Source organism: Drosophila subpulchrella, unplaced genomic scaffold, assembly GCF_014743375.2.
Source record: "Drosophila subpulchrella strain 33 F10 #4 breed RU33 unplaced genomic scaffold, RU_Dsub_v1.1 Primary Assembly Seq40, whole genome shotgun sequence".
Taxonomy (NCBI): Eukaryota; Metazoa; Arthropoda; class Insecta; order Diptera; family Drosophilidae; genus Drosophila; species Drosophila subpulchrella.
Genome location: NW_023665622.1, coordinates 182,423 through 205,015, shown reverse-complemented (window position 1 = coordinate 205,015; position 22,593 = coordinate 182,423). Strand labels below are relative to the sequence as shown.

Genomic DNA, 22,593 nt, shown 5'->3' with positions numbered 1-22,593 from the left:
AAGCGCCACTTTCCGTCACTTTACTTAATGCTCTCTGTGATGCTATAGAAAGACTTCAACGGTGTGTAAAATGCTTCAGTCAATGTAACAAGAGTCTTATAATTTGTTACTTTTGTTACTTTTTAATATAAGCTGTTGCTGCAACTTCGGAAAAAAATAGGAAGTCGCAGCCGAAGCAAATGCAACATCTGAGCACGCTATTTGACTAATTAAATATTTTCCAAGTCATATTGGTTTAGACGATTTCTTCAAAGTTGTAGTCTTAAATGTAATAATAATATTTTAAGAACATTTATAAAAATATATACAGACCTGTTTCAAGACTCACTTCCGAAAGAGCTGCACGGATTCGAATTTTCCTCTGTTGTTACCCTGTAAACTTCCGAAAAATTATTACGGAAACTTTTCGCCAATAATTTCGCTGGAGGACTTAAATCCGACAGTATGAACATTATTTATTTAAAATACTTAGCGATTTCTTAATATGCAAAAAATATTTTTATCATATTCGTAAATGTTTAATGATTATGAACACCAGAAACATCATCAGAATTTAAATTAATTGCATAACCCGCCGCCCCTGTTCTGAAATCCGCTCGGATTTGGTTAAAACTGGCTAGGGCTGTTATGGTACGCAAAAAAAGTATTTTGTTGAGATGAGAACTGATCATTTAATATTTGGTTCGATCAACTTTGGTAAGAAATATTATTGTTCCGAGATTTCAAAAAAAAATGTTTTTGCTTAAAAAACCACTGTTACGTGCCAGCCACAATACTTTGAAATATTTTAATAAAACTTCTGTTTGCGATAGGCGACTTTATGTATATATAATAAAATTGTTCTTAGCAGGATGCGTTTATTAAAATGTATTTCTGCTCACATCAACGATTAGCGACAGTGATGGAATATTTGGTTTAAGTGTTAGTGAGTGTGAATATTATACATCACTGCCATACAACAGCTGTCTTACTTTTACAAATTTATTGCAATTTGTGTTTATGCCAACCATTGTTTGTTTACTGGATTTTATGCAAAAAATTTATACACAACTAATTCGCATAGCTGAAATCCAGAAGCGACCAAAATTTGATCGAACCTTTGGCTGAAAAACGCAGGCAAAGTTAAGTTTTTTGTCAAGAGACTGTCGCTGCTGTCGGCTTTGTTTTATTGCTTCTGCATCCTTTTTCTGGCGTATTGTGCCTTTTAAAGAAAATGTAATTTTCGACGACCATCTTATTACCTTTTCGGCTCTACTTTTTTTTCCTTCCAATTAAATCCAAGCGAACTTGTCCATCCATAGTAAAGATGTGCATTTTTCTGTTGCAATTTTGGCAAAATTGAAAAATCGAAAAATTTACGGAAAACACTCACGTTTTCTCCTTTAAACGAGTTTCATTCATTTTAAGACTATTGTCGAGGATGTGCTCACAACTAAAAGCGAATACGGCACTCTATTTGTCACGGCCGCACGTTTGCTTGCGCCACGCTTCTAACAGGGCCGCATTGCATATCGAGAGGTTGCTACATAAAAATGTAATGTTTGCAAAAAAGGAATTTCTTTTAAAAAGTTATACCAAGACATCACTTGCTAAATTTATAAATTGTTTGAAAAATACACACAAAATAAGGGTTGTATTCATTTTAACACACACACATACAGAATAAATATCCAGTTCAAATTTGAAGGATTTACGTCTTGTCGTTCAAGAGATATTAGTTTTAGATTTCACAAAAAAACAAGGAAGAACGCTATAGTCGAGTACCTCGACTATCAGATAACCGTTACTCAGCTAAAGGGACCAAAGGGAAATGGAGATATGCAAGCAGCAAAGCGAGATTGAAATGCGCCACCTATCGGCGGTAGACAGATTTAAGCGTTATGGGCGTTATAGTGGGCGTGGCAAATTTTTTTTTGGGTCAATCGATGGGTATTGACGAGACCAATACAGTTCAGTTAACATTTTGTATCTAGCATTAAAATTGTGGGCGCCACAGGCTTGGGCGGTTTGTGGGCGTTAGAGTGGGCGTGGTATATTTGCGTAACAAACTTGCGCTGCGCACAAGGCTACGGAATCTAAATCTGAGATCCCAATCTCATGTTGATCTGTTCTTAATTCGATAACATCAACTTTTCGCAATTTTAAATACTTTTGAGAAACAGATTTATGCCAAAAAAAAACATGGGTCAAAGTCCCCATAGGGCACTGGTCAGTTTCCGGGCTCCTTGACAAGGAGTTCGCGCTGCCGCCCTTGAATGTATGCTACATTTCGAACGCCGATCTACAAGCGCAACCTGTGCACTATTGGAAAATTGACCCCTTTTTATGAGAAAAATTTTATAACTCCCTTAATTCTAAATATATCAAAGTAAAACTTAAGCAATAGTTGCTTTTTTATAAAAACCTATATTAAGTAAGAAAATATCGCGAATCGAACAGCTATATGATATTATAGCTGCCATAGGAATGATCAGATTAACAGTGCACTTTTTGATATAAGTCCACATCACTTTGCAAATTGCGTTTAAATACGTTTTCAATACATAATAATATACTATATATATTTACAACATTTTGCTCAAGTTGTAGCTGTACTTTTGACTTACAACCCTTCAAAACCACTTAAGGTAGCCAGAGCTACTTATTCCTGCTTTATTATTATAATAATTTAAAGCAAGAAACCTCCTTACAATGGAAATTTTCCAAATTCTAGGTTATGGTAAAAAAAATTAAACAACAGATAAAGTGTCAATAAGTTGCGATTTTAACCGTAAAAATTTTAACAAGAATAGGTATTCGAGTCCTGAAAAGGACTTTAGCCGAGGGAGAGGTGTACGATGTGCAGGCCCCATTTTGCAGGCATAAGCTACGTCGTATATGGGTCGTTGGATCTTGGTAAGCCCCTCACCAACACAACGAGAATAAATGGTTAAAGTGCCTAGAAAATAATATTAGTGCGTAAAGTTCAGTCAGTCAGTCGTCAGTGCACACTGTCCCACAAGCTTAGCTGTCGCTTGATCGTGATACGATCAGGCTGTCTTTCGGACTTATTCCCTCCCCTTCACACATCCGTGTGCCAAATTATTCGTTGCGGGCCGTGCAATACGATCCCCTATTGTCAAGGTTGTCCGTCGAAGTTTATATCCTTGTTCTTGGCCTAACCAACTTCTCACGTTGGTTATGAATAAGTTCTGTTTTGATTGGCTCGGTTAACACAATTCTATTGCATCACTACTTTTGCCAAAGTATCCTATGGGTCACAACCCCTCTGAACGGATGTCTCGTACATCCTAACAATTTTCATAAGAATGGCGATCTCGAGTACTGCGGCCACAAACATCACAGTATGTCGGATGTCGTTCTTATGGTTGATCCCTCCACGTTCTTTGATTACACTGGCAGCGGTGGTCCGACACATAAGATTCTTTCGAGCTGCTATTCCAGTCCTCCTCAAGGACTGCTTGATAGGTTAGCTGGTTCTGATGTTGTAGACTCCGTGGGCGGATGCCCAAGCCCATGGGAAAATGTCCTTTCCTCGGAGCTGGCGGCTTCCGTCAGACACCAGAATGGATTCTCCTCTCTTCTCTAATCAGCTAAGGTCTTTTATACCAGACTAGAGCTATTACATTGCTACCGATATAGATTGGATTAACTAGGTGTTCCCACCTAGGATTACTATTTCTCGATATTCGCTACTAAGAGTCAACGGCCGGCTGTTGTTGTTAAACCACTGCCTTTAGCACTTAGTTGTAAGAAGAAAACGATTGATATTTACCGTGCTAACAAACACTTAGGATATAGCACCATCAATTTTGTTCAAACCGAAAAGTTTACTTAATTTGCTTTATTTTAAGCACTTTAAAATTGAAAGCAAAACGTGGAATTTTAACAGCTCAAGAATTGCGTTTGGAACAGCTGACTTAGCAGCTGGTATCTTTACGGAGGCTCCCTTTATCGTAAAACTTAACATTACTAAATGGGCTTCTGTTAATTCATCATCAAACAACATTTTTCGTTTTAACGTAGTTTGTGTGTGTTTTGGCAAACAAAATAAGAGCAAGTCCTCGTAGTGCAGCGCATCAAAGTGACTTCTGCCTGTGTGGCCCAAAGATTCGTAGCGAGGACTTTTAAGGCCATTTCCAGAGATAATCTGATTCTGCAGACGGAGCGCTGATTCTGTGGACGCTGCTGGGCGGCTATTGTTGCGAAGCGCCACTTTCCGTCACTTTACTTAATGCTCTCTGTGATGCTATAGAAAGACTTCAACGGTGTGTAAAATGCTTCAGTCAATGTAAGGAGAGTCTTATGATTTGAATGTTTCTTGCTTTGACTGCTTGTTACTTTTTAATATAAGCTGTTGCTGCAACTTCGGAAAAAATAGGAAGCAAAAGCAACATCTGAGCACGCTATTGGACTAGTTAAATATTTTCCAAGGCATATTGGTTTAGACGATTTCTTCAAAGTTGTAGTATTAAATGTCATAATAATATTTCAAGTACATTTATAAAAATATATACAGACCTGTTTCAAGACTCGCTTCCGAAATATCTGCACGGATTCGAATTTTCCTCTGTTGTTACTCTGTAAACTTCCGAAAAATTCTCAAGGAAACTTTCCGCCAAGAATTGGGCTGGAGGACTTAAATCCGACAGTATGAACATTATTTATTTAAAATACTTAGCGATTTCTTTAAATGCAAAAAATATTTTTATCACATTCGTGAATGTTTAATGATTATGAACACCAGAAACAACATCAGAATTTTAATTAATTGCATAACCCACCGCCCCTGTTTTGAAATCCGTTCGGATTTGATTAAAACGGACTAGGGCTGTCATGGTACGCAAAAAAAGTATTTTGTTGAGATGAGAACTGATAATTTATTATTTGGTTCGATGAACTTTGGTAAGAAAGATTATTGTTCCGAGATTTAAAAAAAAATGTTTTTGCTTAAAATACCACTGTTACGTGCCAGCCACAATACTTTGAAATATTTTAATAAAACATTTCTGTTTGCGATAGGCGACTTTATGTATTTATAATAAAATTGTTCTAAGCAGGATGCGTTTATTAAAAAGTATTGCTGCTCACATCAACGATTAGCGACAGTGATGGAATATTTGTTTTAAGTGTTAGTGAGTGTAAAAATTATACATCACTGCCATAAAACAGCTGTCTTATTTTTACAAATTTATTGCAATTTGTGTTTATGCCAACCATTGTTTGTTTATTGGATTCTATGCAATAAATTTATAAAATCCAGAAGCGGCCCAAATTTGATTGAACCTTTGGCTGAAAAACGCAGCCAAAGTTAAGTCTTTTTTCAAGAGTATGTCGCTGCTGTCGGCTTTGTTTTATTGTTGACACCAAATGGGGATTTCCCTAAAAAAAATTACCCAAGAAGTAAGGGAAATTGTATTACGCTAAAGGGAATTCCGACAATGTTAACGAACTCACTTCCGAGTGGAAATTGGAACAGGCCCGATAAAATTCTAGAAATTTTAAAAACGCGCGAATCGAAAGGAGAAAGATGAAGCGCGCAGCATTTTCATTACTACTTGGCTAACGAAAATGTTTAGTTGCTTCTGTTTTTACTTTTACTTCCGACCGAAATCAAAACTTGATTGGCTTCTTTCTTTGACTATCGTCAGCAGTTCTCGTATTTTTCCTTCACTTTGTTCTTAATTATTTAAATATTTAAATTTCTAGAAACTTAACAATTTTCATTAGTCTTGTACTATTAGGACTGATTATCCGAACGGTGGATAGCAGTCCGCGTAGTCCAAAAACACACTAATATAGTTTAGGCGACTACTATATATACACGAAAAAATGAAAATCTGATGTGATACTTTCTACACTACTAAAGTTACAACATTCTTGTCTTATATGTCCTTGTAAGCATTTACTTTAGTATCATATTAATTTGTTTAATTGTTATTATTTTTATACAGGTTTTGGTTCCTATAATGATATTCCTTGGAATTGCGTCACGCAAAATTGAGGAAGTTTTTACAGGATGCACCTTTAGTATGGCCTACGCAGTTCGCAAAGTACTTGCCCCTGCAAGAATTAGCATCACAAGTGCCATACTGTCTCTTATACGCTATTTGCTATCTAAGGAAGACCAAGAACAGCTTTATAATCACTAGTCATATTGCTCAATTACTATAAGATAGATATATGTAAAAAAAAAAACGATTTTTGACAAATTTTGTTTGATTCGTATTTTTAATGCACAGAGCATGACAAATGGCGCTTGAAAACTTCAAATACGTTTAACTCAAATTTCTATTATGTTAGATGTGCCACTCTTCTAGTAAATAAACGATATGTAATATATTAAATATAATTTACCAAACAAAAAGCCACTACGCGTAAATTGTACGAATTAGAATCGTCCTTGTTTTGAGCATTGTTTCATTTTTTTTTTTATTTCGTTTTTGCATATTTATAGAAAAAATAGTTATAAAATCCTTTTTTTTTTTTGTTTTTATAAGGCCTTGCTATTATAAAGATGATATTAAGGAAACAATACTTTAATTATGCGTAATAGTAACTACGAATAAGCTGAAGTACAAATCATTGGTTTCCAAAATGTAGATTTTTTCTCATAGTCCTGGCCGTATAGGGCATGCACACATATATTCATCATTGTTAATACGCTTAAGCTTAAAGTCTAACTGTTATTGTACGTCGTTTAACACGAGAGTTTTCCTCCCGTTTAGTAGCTATCGACAGCGTCTTCTTCGATTTCTGCATCTAGTTGTTCTACCGTTTTGGCTCTGCGTCGACTAATCCATGGCATAAAACTCCAAAGGCTGGCCCCAGCTAAGAGCGTCAAGCCGAGGGCGTGGAAGAGAGGATTATAATCATTAACCGCCTCGAACCAGTAGTTACATAGCGGCGGCCCAACCAACTGCAGCAAGCCATTAACAAAAAGGCTTATACCATAGGATGAAGTCAATCGTTCCGTGCCAAGCATGTCTGCCATAATCACGGCAGTGATTCCGACGTAGATTCCGGAAGCTAGACCAAACAGTGCGCACCAGAAGCATACCGAGCTGTAAGTCCATGCAAAAGGTAGAAGAGCAAGGGAAAGACCCGATATGGATAAGCCGCCAACAAAGTACCAGGTCTTAGGTATGTATCCCATGTCTGAAAGTGCTGATCCTCCAATACGTCCAATTAGGTCTGTCGTGGAGACAACGGAAAGCAGATACGCAGATAACGATTTGTTAAACCCCCTAGCTTCCCCAAAACTGGGCAGCAAAATGATAAAATTTGTATAGCTTATGGCATTTGTAGAATTTGAAATAAGTATGACCAAGTACATAGGATCTTTTAAAAGGCTTAGATCGAAAAACTTCGATCGGTGTGGCTGCTTGTCTTTGCCTCGTGATTCGAAGTCAGCTTGAGTTCCATCTGGTCTGGTCGAGTCGCCGCTAGGACCTCCTATTCCACTACTTCCCACAGAGCGAAGGGACAAATGAGAGGAGAATTCTTTCGGCTGGAAAGACAATGTGCTTCCATGATATGGTGTACTGACGTATAAAAAACTGCTGGTCGAAGGCGAGCGTTTGGACAGCCGCGTTTTAGATGAATTCCGCAGAGTAAGTTTGTTGGAGCTCGAGCGACCCTCGGGCACTGCGTACAAGGATGACTGCGAGTTCAATTGGCCAGGCGTAAAAGTTTGATTTCTTTGGGGTAACCTCACTGGGGTACTGATCTTACGAGATCGAGACTGAAACTCGTCTCCAGACTTTAAGTAACTTTGAACAACCGCTGCGGATGCGCTCCGCACAAACTGTTTCCCATCGTCTGGTAGATACAGTGGTGACGGAGGGGAGTTGTAAGGTAACAAATGCTTATCAGACTCCTCGTTTTTTGGGGCAGACTCGTCAACATTTTCGAACTTCATCACAATGCCAATATCTTCCTCTTCAGGAATGTCTTCCAAAACCTGGCGTATACGAGGTACTCGAATCATGTGCTGTTCAACAGGCTCATAGAAAAGAGCAGCAACAAATACATTCAGAGTAATGCCACCCATGATTAGGCAGGAGCCATGATAACCGTACGTCTCGAGCAGCCAGCGAAGCAGAGGCGGAAGAATAATGCTGCCCAACGCGCTGCCTGAAATGCACAGGCCATTAGCTAATCCGCGAAGCTTTGAAAAATACGACGTCACAATGTACACAGTGGGTGGGAAAGAAAGGCCAGCCCCAATTCCGACCAAAACGCCATAGCTGAAAAACAAAAGTATGAATAACTTTACTATATATATCTGCGCTGAAAAATTTACCTGATGTACAAGTACTCAATAGATGATGCCCAGAAGGATAGTATCATTCCCAGTGACGCAGATGCTCCACCAAGAAGGGTGACTGTGCGATAAGAGTACTTTACAGACAATATGCTCGAAACTGGACCTGCAAATAAGTTCACACAGTTATAAATGAGGCCTTTAGAAGTACTGTTGCCTCTTACCCAACGAACTGTACAGAAAATAGCACAGAGCGGGTATCCAGGCAGCCTTTGTGGGTGAAGAGTTAAAAGCGTCGGTGAATTCCGAAAACAGTACTCCAAAACTTTTAATAGTTCCAGGGATTAGAATGTTTGTCATACACGAACCCAAAAGCACAAGCCAACCCCATCCGCCATCAGGTGGAACAAGATCATATTCTGAGTCATCTTTTTTGTTGAGTAGGCCGACTGCGCATTAATTAAAAAATATTTTTTTTAAATTTGAATTCAAACAAGAAAGGAAGCCAACTTCGGTAAGCCGATGTTTATATACCCTTTCAGATCGTTCCTATGGGAGCAATGTATATACAGAGCATAAATACTATGTTTTGCCAAAATCAAAATTCATTTTGTGATCCTGCCTATGCCACCTATATGATACAGTAGCCCGATTTTTATCAATTGAAATTCGTAGTGCTGAAATAATAAAATAAATGCTATGGAGTAGAATAGATTATGATTAACAAGAAAGGAAGTTAACTTCGACAAGCCGAAGTTTGTATACCCTTGCAGTTATAATTATTAAATTTAAAAATACAAAAAATGATATTCCCAATAGTAAGATAATATGTCAAAAAACACCGAAGCTTTAATTTGTTTTATATTCGTTTCCCACCAATTTTCCGATCTTTCCTATGGCAGCTATATGATATAGTCGTCCGATTTTGATAAAATTTAATTCGAAATTCAAAACTAATTAAAAAATGTTATTTTCAAGCTTAGGAGGTTATACGTTAAAAAACTCTGAAGCTATAATTTGTTTCATATTATTTTCCCACTAATTTTCCGATCGTTCCTATGGCAGCTATGGCAGATTTTGATAAAATTTCAGACGGACATGGCTAGATCGACTCGTCTAGTCATGCTGATCAAGAATATATATACTTTATGGGGTCGGAAACGTCTCCTTCACTGCGTTGCAAACTTCTGACTGAAATCAATATACCCTCTGCAAGGGTATAAAAATTGCATCTCAAATGAATTCTAGTAGAAATGATTTTAGCGTTTTGTCGTGTAAAATTTACTTTGATGCACACAAGAAACTTACGCTGAATCGGAGCTCTGCGATTTCTGTGGCACCCTAGATTGCTTTGTTTTTCTAATTGCTTTTAATAATAAAATATATTATAATGTCTGTTTCGACAAAGGCTTAGAGATTACGTGCTAGGCGTGAAGCTGCACGACTAATTTCAGCTATTTACGGACAAGTTAGCTGTGAAAATTTCATAGCGTGGAACTGAGTTTCTCCCCCGGCATTCAAATGTTCTCTAATTATTTGATTATAAAAGGTAATGCCTCACGTTTACTTGTATTTTGTTTTAAATCAACGAAGCATAAATAAAGTTGATCAGCAGCATTCCTTGCGTGCCAGGAACCATGTGCACTGGCGGCCAATACCCTTATGAGAAAAATAAATACAAAATATTGCGAAATACGTACAATAAATATTTTTGTTTTAAGGATTTGACAATTGAAAAGGTTCTTTTGGGTATCTTCTACAAGCGCCTGTAAAGTACTATTGGTGCGCTTGGCTTTATTAAAAGGTGGTCAAAGGAATTTGATGACCCTTATATTAGACCTTATTTATTTCGCTTGTCCGCCCGATACTTGAATATGTAGCACCCGTCTGAAGTCTAGAGAATACAGAATTCATGTTGTGTGTCGTGTCGAATTTAATGATCCTTATAATACTAATACCTTATTTAGTTCGCGTGTCCGCCCGATACTTGAGTATGGAACACCCGTCTGGAGTCCCCAATGCGGAATTCTTGTTGATCGTATCGAATCTGTACAGAAGAACTTTTTACTATTTGCTTTAGGGCGCCTAAACTGGGATGCAAGCCTGAATTAAACTTCATATTCTAGAAGATTACTCCTAATTAACTTACCCTCCCTAGCTAACCGCAGAACGATGCTTGGAACAGTCTTTATTTATAACCTTATTCGAGGTGAAATTAACAACCCCGACGACTTGGTAAGCCAGCATGATTAACAAGAAATTACATTCCCCTAATTATACCCGTTACTCTTAGAGTAAAGGGTATACACTTGATTCGTCGGAAAGTAAGTAACAGGCAGAAGGCTGCCGACCCCATAAAGTATATATATTCTTGATCAGGATCACTAGCCGAGTCGATCTAGCCATGTCCGTCTGTCCGTATGAACGCTGAGATCTCGGAAACTATAAAAGCTACAATACTGGGATTGGGCATGCAGATTCCTGAGATTCCTGCGCAGCGCAAGTTTGTTTCAGCAGAGTACCACGCCCACTCTTACGCCCACAAACCGTCCAAAACTGAGGCTCCTTCAGTTTTGATGCTAGAATAAAAATTTTAACTGGAATGTATTGTTCTTATCAATACCTATCGATTGACCCAAAAAAAAGTTTGCACGCCCACTTTAACTTACACAAACCGCCCAAAAACTTAAGAAAATCGTAAATATGAACGTGGATATCTCGGAAACTATCAAAGATAGAGAATTTGGATCTCAGATTTAGATTCCGTAGCTTAGTACGCAGCGCAAGTTTGTTACACGAATATGCCACGCCCACTCTAACGCCCACAAGCCTCCCAAATCTGTGGCGCCCACAATTTTTATTCTAGATTAAAAATATTAACTGAAATGTATTGGTCTCGACAATACCTATCGATTGATCCAAAAAAATTTGACATAACACTTAAATCTGTCTAGGTGGCGCATTTCAATCTCGCTTTGCTGCTTGTATATCTCCATTTCCCTTTGGTCCCTTTAGCTGAGTAACGGGTATCTGATAGTCAAGGTACTCGACTATAGCGTTCTTCCTTGTTTTAGAGTATTATGTTCTGGTTATAATAGACTTTATCCTATTATCTCAATATCTGACTCTCTGCCTCTCTTAAAACGATTAATATTAAATGTATAGCACAGAATTGGATTCTGTCATCTCGTGAATTTGTGCCGTACGACACACGGCAGCGCCCCTCGGTCGATTGGACGGGAGGTGTGGGCGTGATATACCGCTCGATAAAAAAAAAGTCACTTCTTAGTGACTTCGGCGACTTCTAAGTGACTTCGACGGTATAGCATTCGGGTCGCCGAAGCGACTCCTGTCCTGTCGGGAGAAAAGAGCCACTTCGGAAAAGAGTCACTTCTGAGTGATTTCTGGAAGTGTAGTCACATTTGCCGTCATGTTATACAATTAAAAACAAAATAAAAAAATCAAATCGCGAAACCAAATGACGCTTGGGCGAATAATAAAAGCATGGGTCAAAAGGGAGACCCGAGGAATTTGCATCTTCTTGTAAAGCGTGAGCGTTGTTTTAAATTCTCGCTCTATCTTCTTTTCAACTTCTAGAAGTCATTGGAAGACACATTTTTTTCCAAAAAACTGATTTTGTAAAATGTGTTCGTCGTCTTTCTATCGTCCCGTAACTTAGAAGTTCCTTCTTCGCCATCACGACCCTATTTGTTCTGTAAAATGTGTTCCATCGTCCAAAAGTGAGTTGGAAGTGACTTCATCGCTATAGATATATAGCAAAATGGGTTCTATCGTGTTGCTATCTTCCAAAAGTTACTAAGAAGTGATTTCTGGAAGATAGGCGAAAGAATTATCGCCCATTTGCTTGCAGAGCGATTTATCGCGATTTCCCTTTAACGCATGTGCGTTGTTTTGTGATTTCCTTTCAATCTTCTTGTTAATTTATGGAAGTCAATTGAAGGAAAGCTAGTTTTCGGAATTATTTTGTTTGTGTAAAATGTGTTATCCTCTTTCTTTCGTCCAGAAGTAACTCAGAAGTGATAGATGTTTATTTTGTATTTTTAAAATGGGTTCTATCGTGATAAAATGATCGTCCATTTGCTTGCAGGGTGAGTGCGTAAACCAAGGACGCCCGCCGAAGCCACACAGAATTCTTATTAGCTTAGGTTTATAGAACGAAAAGGAAGTTTAAACCTACTATAGTATCATGACGAGGAAGCGAAAAACGTATCTTGCTTACCAGTGATTCAGGGATGGCATACTGTGTAAAAAGTTCCTTGAAGACGAAACCTCACAGATGTAAGACTTGCCTTCGGCCCTGGCTTTGGCACAAGAGGTCGGGTATAATCACCATACCATTTATTTTTTAGGGCAAAATCTTGCTAACTCTCATCAGATGAAGAGTAGCGGGGATAGAAACTAAGTTTCTCATCGACACTGGGGCGTCCAAGAACTTTATAAAGTATTGAGAGCTGTCCGCCTAATGGAGTCACCTTTTTCAATCCACTCAACTCGGGGTGTAACTACAATAACAGAAAAGTGCTATGTTTCGATATTCAACTCTATACTCTTTCTTTATACTACCAGACTAATCGTCATTTGATGGAATAGTCGATCTCGATCTGTTAAATTTCATTTCACAAGTGCCCTGACGTCAACTTCACTAAGTGGTAAACAAAAAATTATTTGAAATACTAAAAATTATGAAAAAAGCCTTTGCAGACTAAAACGAAGCTTTACACTATAACACCTCGGTGGTAGCCATCATCAGAATAAGGGATCCTTGCTATCCCATTGAAGCCAATTTTTATCCGTACCCCATGGGGACAGTAAACTTCGTCAATAAAGAGATTCAAGACCTGCACAAAAATGGTATAGTCCAAAAATCGGGATCCCCTTATAACAATCCGATATCGGTTGTAGATATGAAGCGTACCGATGAGACGGGCAATCGAAACATGAGACCAGTGATGGATTTTCGCAAGCTAAACGAGAAGACTGTGGCCGACCGGTACTCCATGCCGAATATCTTAATGATATTGGGAATCCTAGGCAAAGCCAAGTAGTTCTCGACGCTGGATCTCAAATCCAGATATCATCAAATATGATCGCGGAAAAGGACCGCGAAAAATTTTTCTGTAAACGGGGGAAAGTACGAGTTTCGAATGATCCCATTTGGCTTAAAAAGTACTGCCAAAATTTTTCAAAGAACTATTGACGATATTTTGCGAGATCAAGTCGGCAAGTCATAATTTTCTCAACAAATTTAAAATCGGACAGCTCTCAATACTTTATATTGGGTTCGCACCAGTAACGGTGCTATAACAGACTCATAACGGCTAAGATGAATTCCATGAATTCTTGCAATTACTACAGCTTTATAAAAGACTAAGCGTCGATAGCCAGACTTACCTCAGATATTTTAAAAGGAGAGAATGGAAGTGCCTTCAGGCGCAAGTTAAGGAGTATCCCGGTATTCGAAGCACAGCAACAGGCTTTTTACAAATTGCGAAATATATTAGCGTCCGAAGATGCCATCCTCAGATATCCAGGCTACAAGAAGGCATCTAACTACGGATCAGCCTATGGAATTGGTGCGGCGCTGTCTCAAGAATAGGGAACTTAACTACGCCACCAACAAAAGGGGACTATTGGCCATCATATGGACACTAGAGAAAGTACGTCATGGCCTATATGCGGCAAAGGGTATAAGCATCTACTCCGACCACAAACCGATAACTTTCGCGGTATCGGAATCAAAACGGAAGTCTAGATTTCTTAGGGTCCATTTAAAAGGTCGTGGCGGGAACTTCAGATGCCAAAGATTTGGAGAAAATTAGATTTACAGAATATCAATTATTTAACTTAAATATTACACAAATATAAATGAATACTAAAACATAAGATAAAATCATCAACTAACAGTTACAGTCACTGGCTCGCAACAGAATGTTAGTGATGGAATTTTAATGCTTGCCATTGTACTAGCAAAAATTAATATTTTCAACCCTAACATGTTAGACCAAGCAAATTTAGAGTCAATTTGGCTGGAAGACCCCACTAACACCCCTAAAAGGGATCTTTTGTCCGTTGCAACCATGAAAATACTTCAGTCCACTAACGTTTTATACTTTATAATAAAAGTCCGTATAATACAATTTTTATGTAAAAATGTTACTATTTTTCCGGTCGATGAAATCTTGCGGATATAGGATAAGTAGAGTCAAGTCAAGAATTGTACGACAGCCCCTGGTGCCACGTTCTTCCAACTATCAGCAAGTAGCTCATCCGCAAGAGATCTTAACGCAACTCAACCGAGCGACTTGCACCCGATCACCTGCATTGCATTAGGACACCATCATCATCAATGATCACAGGTTCGAGTTGACAACGGTTTAGAAGTTTCGATACACGGCACGTATCTCATTACATTAAAAGAGGGTGCCACAATTAATAGAACCCGGTTTGTCAACCACGACAACCCTCCCTTTTCTTTATCGCCTAAGGTGGAGGTTGAGGTTTATCCGGAAGGTTGGAGAAGAAGTCGACGACACCCAAACGCATCAGATAACGTTAATTAGAATAGCGGTATGCTGTGCGCTGACTTACATTTTGCTCCCCTGTCAGCTAGTCATCAGGGGCGGAAAATCCGCAGCCCAATTGAGGGAAGTGATCGCTGGGATATAGTCGGCCGAGGGCGGCTTCAATAATGAAGGGGGAATAGTTAACTAGACTTAAAGTCCTCGACAATGCAACGGACACTTTGCTGGTTGCACATGCACAGACGGCAAACTCAGCATATTTGCGTGGCCGCTGTGACAAACATTTTTTTTGGCTAAAAGTTCATCATTTTGGACCTAGTTATGATTTGGTATAGCGAGCGAGCAGTCTCTACTCGCAAATAAATATATTAACTTAACTCTCATAATCTACTGCGTCAGCTGCGCTCCACGATATAACCAATTAAATCATAATCCTTGCATTACAACACCCAAGCGGTGTGGCGTGACTTAGCATCGGAAAAAACCCTTATGAGAAAATTGAGAAAATCTACAAGCGTCCAGAAGAGACTTCGGCGATACAGCACACCAAGAATAAGGACTGAAAAAAGGCCAGTTGTTTACAGTTAATCACCAATAATAAAAATACCTTATGCCGGGCACAAAACGTCGTCGTGGAAGCATTGGAGCTGTCATGAAGAGATGTCGAACAGGTGAGCACTCACTGTCCCAGGAACTTCTGATCACCCTTACAAATTGAATGTTTTTTAATTTTTGTTCCAAATTTTTATTTAAAACAAAGGAAAACGCTATAGTCGACGCCCTCGACTATCTGATACCCGTTACACAGCTAAAGGGAGTGCGAGATTTCACTAACAAGTCAAAAATCGTCTTTAGGTGGCGTGTTTGTAAAATCTCGTAAATGGTTTATTTGCTACAATGCTCTGAAAGGTTCATTAAGTCATAGTACTACAATGATCTAAATTTAAGGAATTGTAATTTCTTGATAATCAGCATTGAACAGAAAAATTAAGCTGGCTAACCAAGTCGGGGCTATCAAATTCACCTCAAATAAGGTTAAATATAAAGACTGTTCCATCGTTCTGCGGTTGGCTAGGAAGAGTAAGTTAATTAAAGTAATCTACTAGAATTAAAAGGTAAAATGAGGCTTGCATCCCACTTAAGGCGCCTTAAAGCAAATAGCAAAAGGTTCTTCTGTACAGATTCGATACGATCGACAAGAATTCCGCATTGGGGACTCCAGACGGGTGATCCATACTCAAGTATCGGGCGGACACGCGAACTAAATAAGGTATGAGTATTATAAGGATCATTAAATTCCTTCAAAGGGGTGCCAAGCACACCACTAGCTTTATTCACCACGGAGGAAATGTGTCCAAAAAACACTAAAATCGTTTACTAAAGCTATTCTATCCAATGAGCCCTCACTCAGCATTTATGTCGCTTATTGATGATTGACACGACAAAAAGTGATTACCTTTTACTTAGAGCCATTTAAATCCAGTAAATTGTCAGAGCACCATGTTTGAAATTATTATTGTCGGATTGTGGGTCGGACTGGCAAGAAGTATCCTTGTACTGTAGGCATAATTTAACATCATCTGCATACATTAGTGCACGAAAGTGACTTATATCTGAAAGTGACTTATAAGTAAAGTAAAAAATAGCGGCCCCAGGTAGCCCCCTTGTGAGACACCGAAGGTAACGTGGAGTATACAAGAGAGAATTTGTAATAAAAATATTCATTGTATTCTGCAATTCGGATAACTTAAGATTCATTTAACAAGATCAATGGGGATTCCAAATAAATCGAGTTTTAATTGATTTACAGAGTCAAATGCTTTACTAAAGTCAGTGTATACTACGTCTTTTTAAACATATTTTTAAAATCCTCTTTAAGCAAATGAACTAAGTTCCCAAAGGCTAGTGGTTGTTAATCTACGTTTCATTAACCCGTGTTGACACGGAGATCTACAGAAGGTGCTGCAAAAGCTTTGAGATTGCTGACAAATCAGAAATACCTCAATAATTTTTTTCATCCGCTCTTTTTGTGGAGAAGAATTACAATAAATTTCTAAGAGTTTAGCACGATAAAACTAGACCGAGCACTTAAGTATCTAGAACAAATAGATTGAGAACCGGAATCTTTGAATTTCCAATAAATTCTGAACTTCTTATTTCTTATGTGTGTCAGCTTTTTACTAAACCAAGGTGGCTTGTTGGAGACTGACGGATAGTATAACGGAATTCAAGAATTAAAAAACGAATTAACGGTTCTACAGAAAATATTTATAGCATCATCCATATTTTGGGATGAGTAGAGATCGGCCCAATTAACGCCTGATATATAAAGGTTTACCTTCCGAAAGTCAGACTTGCGTAAACGATGTAATCGCTTAGTTGACTTGTGATCATGGAGTCCAGCACTGAGAGTAACTCATTTGCTCGGCGAAAACTATCTCTAGCTACGCCGAAGCTAAAAATTACACCCTTTAAGCCACTTTTAGTTCGTCTCCTAAACGCATAAACGTCAGTTTTGACTGGTCAGCTCTGATTAATTTAAGGCAGTTTTTAGTAGAGCAGTCAAAAGTATCCATATTTTTTTTATTCAGACCACTGTGACAGGCAAATGTAAAGGTCAAAAATTGCAAACGAACAGTTTAATGTGCGGCAAGAGCACAAACTCTGCACTCTAACCTTTCGATTAAGGGAAAAAAATTAAGAGAGAGAATGCGAGTGTGCGGAAGCGTAATGCAGTTATGGCGCATACAGAAACAACAACACCCAACAGCACTGTAGCTTCGACGGACAACACACAAAGGAAGGGAAATAAAAATAACAAAATCAAAATACAACAGAAAGTTCACATTGAAAATGGATTTATTAGGATTGTGCACAGAATATAATAAATTCATTCGCGAAGCCATGTAAATATTGAGCCGTATCCATTTATGGAGTTTTGATTTGAGCCGTCTTAGGCAAACACGAAAACAGATAAAAACAAGGAAGAACGCTATAGTCGAGTACCTCGACTATCAGATACCCGTTACTCAGCTAAAGGGACCAAAGGGAAATGGAGATATGCAAGCAGCAAAGCGAGATTGAAATGCGCCACCTATCGGCGGTAGACAAATTTAAGCGTTATGGGCGTTAGAGTGGGCGTGGCAAATTTTTTTTTGGTCAATCGATAGGTATTGACGAAACCAATACAGTTCAGATAAAATTTTGTATCTAGCATGAAAATTGTGGGAGCCACAGGCTTGGGCGGTTTATGGGCGTTAGAGTGGGCGTGGCATATTCGTGTAACAAACTTGCGCTGCGCACAAGGCTACGGAATCTAAATCTGAGATCCCAATTCTCTATCTTTGATAGTTTCCGAGATATCCAAGTTCATATTTACGATTTTTTGAAGTTTGTGGGCGTAAAAGTGGGCGTGGCAAACTTTTTTTTATCAATCGAAAGGTATTGATGAGAACAATACATTTCAGTTAAAAATTTTATTCTAGCATCAAAACTGTAGGAGCTACAGTTTTGGGCGGTTTGTGGGCGTTAGAGTGGGCGTGGCACACTACTGAAACAAACTTGTGCTGCGTAAGAAGCTCAGGAATCTGTACGCCAAATCTCAATAGCCTAGCTCTCATAGTTTCCGAGAACTCAGCGTTCATCCGGACAGACGGACATGGCTAGATCGACTCGGCTGGTGATCCTGATCAAGAATATATATCCTTTATGGGGTCGGAAACGCTTCCTTCTGTCTGTTACATACTTTCCGACGAATCTAGTATACCCTTTTACTCTACGAGTAACGGGTATAATTAGAAGTGCAGAAAAAACGCGACCGTTCACTATGGAAGACTCTTTCAATTGCTTCTAACTTTTTAATGGATTATATTTATTATGATTTTTTTAATATTTTTTTTCTGACACTGTCACATTTAAAAAATCATAAAAAATATAAGCAAAATTTTTTTTTTGAAAAATTTTTTTTCCATTTACTTTTAGTTTTGTTTAGAGAATCTTTTTGAATCAAAAAATTTTAGTTTCCAGGGCGTAGAAAAAAATTTAAAAAGTTTATTTTACAAAAAATCGGCATATTTAATAAGTATTGAATGGGTTAAGAAAAGTCTTGTATCATTCAAACGGAATTTAAATGAAATTTCCATTGATGCCAAAATGTAAATGAAGTAAGTTAAAATTATGAGTATATTTAACTTTTGTTTTGTGTAAATACTTTTGACCACCCCGCCTACCTGTTGCATACAACGAATCTAATATACTCTTTTTCTCTACGGTTAACGGGTATGGCAAAAGTCGCTATGGTGTGTTTGTTTTGACTATTCGGTCCTGGTACGCTATCCAATTGACATGAGGAGCGACTTGCGCTACTACTGTGATAATTGCGTTGCTTACGAAAACAAGGCAATCTCTATAGGGCTGCTATGGTAAAGCTCTGTTACGGAAGTATCTTCAGTCGCAGCACCAGCCCAATGCCATCTAAGCCCAATTCTGCTAAGCGCAAAAAGGTAGCTCATGGTTGTCGCGGTTAAGTGTTGACCTTTAATCTCTGGACAGAACGGATGGTATACGTAAAAGCGTCGACCAATTTAACGTATTTATAAAATGTAGGTCAGCGACAACCAATCTCTTACAGTGTACTTCATTTGTGACAAATAGTTTTATAAAAAATCTTTATACTGACGTGGCTTACTCTAAATTCACTTAAGCTTTTGATTCTGTAACTCAATCGCTTCTAGTCCTGAAATTGGACCTATAAGGGTTGTTATGTGATCTTCTTAAGTGGATCTGAAGTTATTTCAATAAGAGGACATGCCATTTTTTAAAACTCTTTCTCACACCTACCTAATCCGAGTTACTTTATGTGTACCAAAAGGAAGTCACCTTGGTCCTTTCCTTTTTACATTATTTATTTATGAATCTCCCTCTAGTTCTAACAAAGTCACCTGCACCTATGTACGCAGATGATGTTAAGTTGAGCCCACCATAGAATAAGCCTGCACAGAGCATAGCTTTTCAATCTGACCTTTATGGAATAATGCAATGATAATGAATTAAAATTAAATGGCTCTAGGTGCAGGGTAATAACCTAATTTCGTGTAAGCCCTCACTACACAAATTATACTCTAAGTGGTTGTGAGTTAGACAGGATAACGCATTTTGACGACCTTAGTGTCTATATGGATCCCAAACTTAAATTTTCTGACCACAATACTCCCATGGTGAATAAAGCCAGGGGTGTGCCTGTATTTATCAAAAAGTGGCACAAAGCACAAAGACCTTGTTCATTTCCAGTGTTGTGAAAGGTACTGTTTTTCTTTACCTAGGTAAGGTAAAAGGTATTGTAATAAATACCTAGGTAAGGTAAAGGTACTTAATTTTCCCAGTACCTAAGTAAAGGTAAAAGGTAGATATATTGTTTTATTTTATCTTTAATTTATTTGTTTTATTAAATTGCCGAACAATTCAACTTAAAATAAGTCTAGGTTTCAGTCCACTTAAAATTATTTAACGTTTCTTTTTATACCCTTGCAGAGGGTACATTGATTTCAGTCAGAAGTTTGCAACGCAGTGAAGGAGACGTTTCCGACCCCATAAAGTATATATATTCTTGATCAGCATGACTAGACGAGTCGATCTAGCCATGCCCGTCTGTCCGTCCGTTTCTACACAAACTAGTCTCTCAGTTTTAAAGCTATCGGGCTTAAACTTTTCCAAAAGTCTTATATCTTTTGCAGATAGTATATAAGTCGGAACCAGCCGGATCGGACAACTATATCTTATAGCTCCCATAGGAATAATCGGAAAAAAAATTTTTAAAAATTATATCTTTGGTGTTTTTTAGCATATAACCTCCTAAGCTTGGAAATAACATTTTTTAATTAGTTTTGAATTTTGAATTAAATTTTTATCGAAATCGGACGATTATATCATATAGCTGCCATAGGAACGATCGGAAAATTGGTGGAAAAATAATATGAAAAAAATTATAGCTTCGGTGTTTTTCAACATATAACCTCCTAAGCTTGGAAATAACATTTTTTAATTAGTTCTGAATTTCGAATTTAATTTTATCGAAATCGGACGACTTTATCATATAGCTGCCATAGGAACGACCGGAAAATTGGCGGGAAAATAATATGAAACAAATTATGGCTTCGGTGTTTTTTAACATATAACCTCCTACGCTTGGAAATAACATTTTTTAATTAGTTTTGAATTTAGAATTTAATTTTATCAAAATCGGACGACTATATCATATAGCTGCCATAGGAACGATCGGAAAATTTGTGGGAAAATAATATGAAACAAATTATAGCTTCGGTGTTTTTTGACATATTATCTTATACTATTGGGAATATCATTTTGTGTATTTTTAAATTTAATAATTATAGCTGCAAGGGTATACAACTCCCTTTCTTGTTTTTTCTCATAACAATCATAATGTGAATCAATTTAAATAATGTCTTTTTTTAACATTACTAATGTTTCGAAAAACTTGTCTCCCATCCTGTTTCCTTTTCGGGTTAGAATTTGACCACCACAACTAAATAATCGTTCTACTGGCACAGAGCTGGGCATAACTTTATTGTATTTTGCAATACTTCCAAGACACGTTTTTATTTATGTAACGCTGCTAAATTTCATTAATGTTCACTAAGGTATGCCAAAACCTCTAATTCGTATTTGCAATGATCCATATCTTTTTTATCTCTTGACTTTATTTGAATACTGGAATCGTAAAATTCTTCAGAATCGTTAGTGACAATTGTTCAGGCCCACTGTCCGGCGAATATGGACCCCGGCCCCGCTATCCAACTGCACCGCTCTCACGCTCTCTCGCGCTCCCGCGCTCCCGCGCTCCCGCTCTGTTCTCAGCTCCCCTCCGTAAAGTCTCCGCTGCGCTTTGGAGCGCGGAACTGAGCTTAGACTTAAGTAGTTCGATTTTGGAGTTCAAGGCAAATAAACCGCGGTCGCACCCCCGCCTACTTTACAAGTGAACTTTTTGCGTCAATACTTTTCGGTCAAGGGGCACTTCGCGCAGCGTGTGTTTTCTCCCCTACAGCTTCGAAGCAGATCGCCGCATCCGACGATTGCCAGCCGCAGCAGCAGCTCTACGCCGAAGCCCAGCGCGTTCACCAGTTCCCGCCGACGCCGCCAGTTCCCGCGTCGCCTCCCACGCCATTCCAGCGCCGTACCCCGCTACCCCTCCGCCGTACATTTTAGTCCTTCGAGCCGGATAAGATAAGTAAAGTTTTTTCGTCTCATTAATTGCCGGTCTGCAGTCAGCCACTCGAAAATATAATTCGTTTGACTTTCTGTACGATTTGTCCAAAATCCAAGTCCGATTAAATCCGACAACGGCAATTAATAAATTACTTCGCCATTTTTATACCCGTTACTCGTAGAGTAAAAGGGTATACTAGATTCGTCGGAAAGTATGTAACAGGCAGAAGGAACCGTTTCCGACCCCATAAAGTATATATATTCTTGATCAGTATCACAAGCCAAGTCGATCTAGCCATTTTTTTTTTTTTTTTTTTTTTTTTATATTCATTTATTCCCTACAGTTATATACAAGTAAAAGTGAGTTCAAGAACAGGAGTAGGGGGCCGTGGTTGCGCGGTATCACCGCAAGGTATTGCTTCGCGCAATGGTAGGCACCTAGGCTGTAGCTTCTCTCCTCTCGTTGTCGGTTCGACGCAGCGTTCGCAGTACGCTCGCTGCGTAGGCTGCCGTCGCTTCCCAATACGCCTCCTTCAGCAGCATGAGGGGCACAAACGTTTCTGG

At 38.4% G+C, this 22,593-nt stretch overlaps 1 protein-coding gene across 5 annotated transcripts in view; it reads right to left on the bottom strand.

Moving 5' to 3' along the window:
* Positions 1–6,415: 6,415 nt before the first annotated feature.
* LOC119562209 (monocarboxylate transporter 13) overlaps positions 6,416–22,593 on the bottom strand; it is a 145,415-nt gene continuing 129,237 nt past the window's right edge. For 3 of the 5 annotated variants that reach the window (XM_037875406.1, XM_037875407.1, XM_037875405.1), the window contains 3 exons: positions 8,491–8,715; positions 8,306–8,432; positions 6,416–8,249 (listed from right to left, as the gene is read on the bottom strand). In XM_037875406.1, coding sequence (XP_037731334.1) covers positions 6,725–8,249; positions 8,306–8,432; positions 8,491–8,715 — 1,877 coding nt within the window. In that variant the 3' untranslated portion in view covers positions 6,416–6,724. The remainder of the gene's footprint in view (positions 8,250–8,305; positions 8,433–8,490; positions 8,716–22,593) is intronic. The other 2 variants (XM_037875409.1, XM_037875408.1) reach the window with 1 other exon arrangement.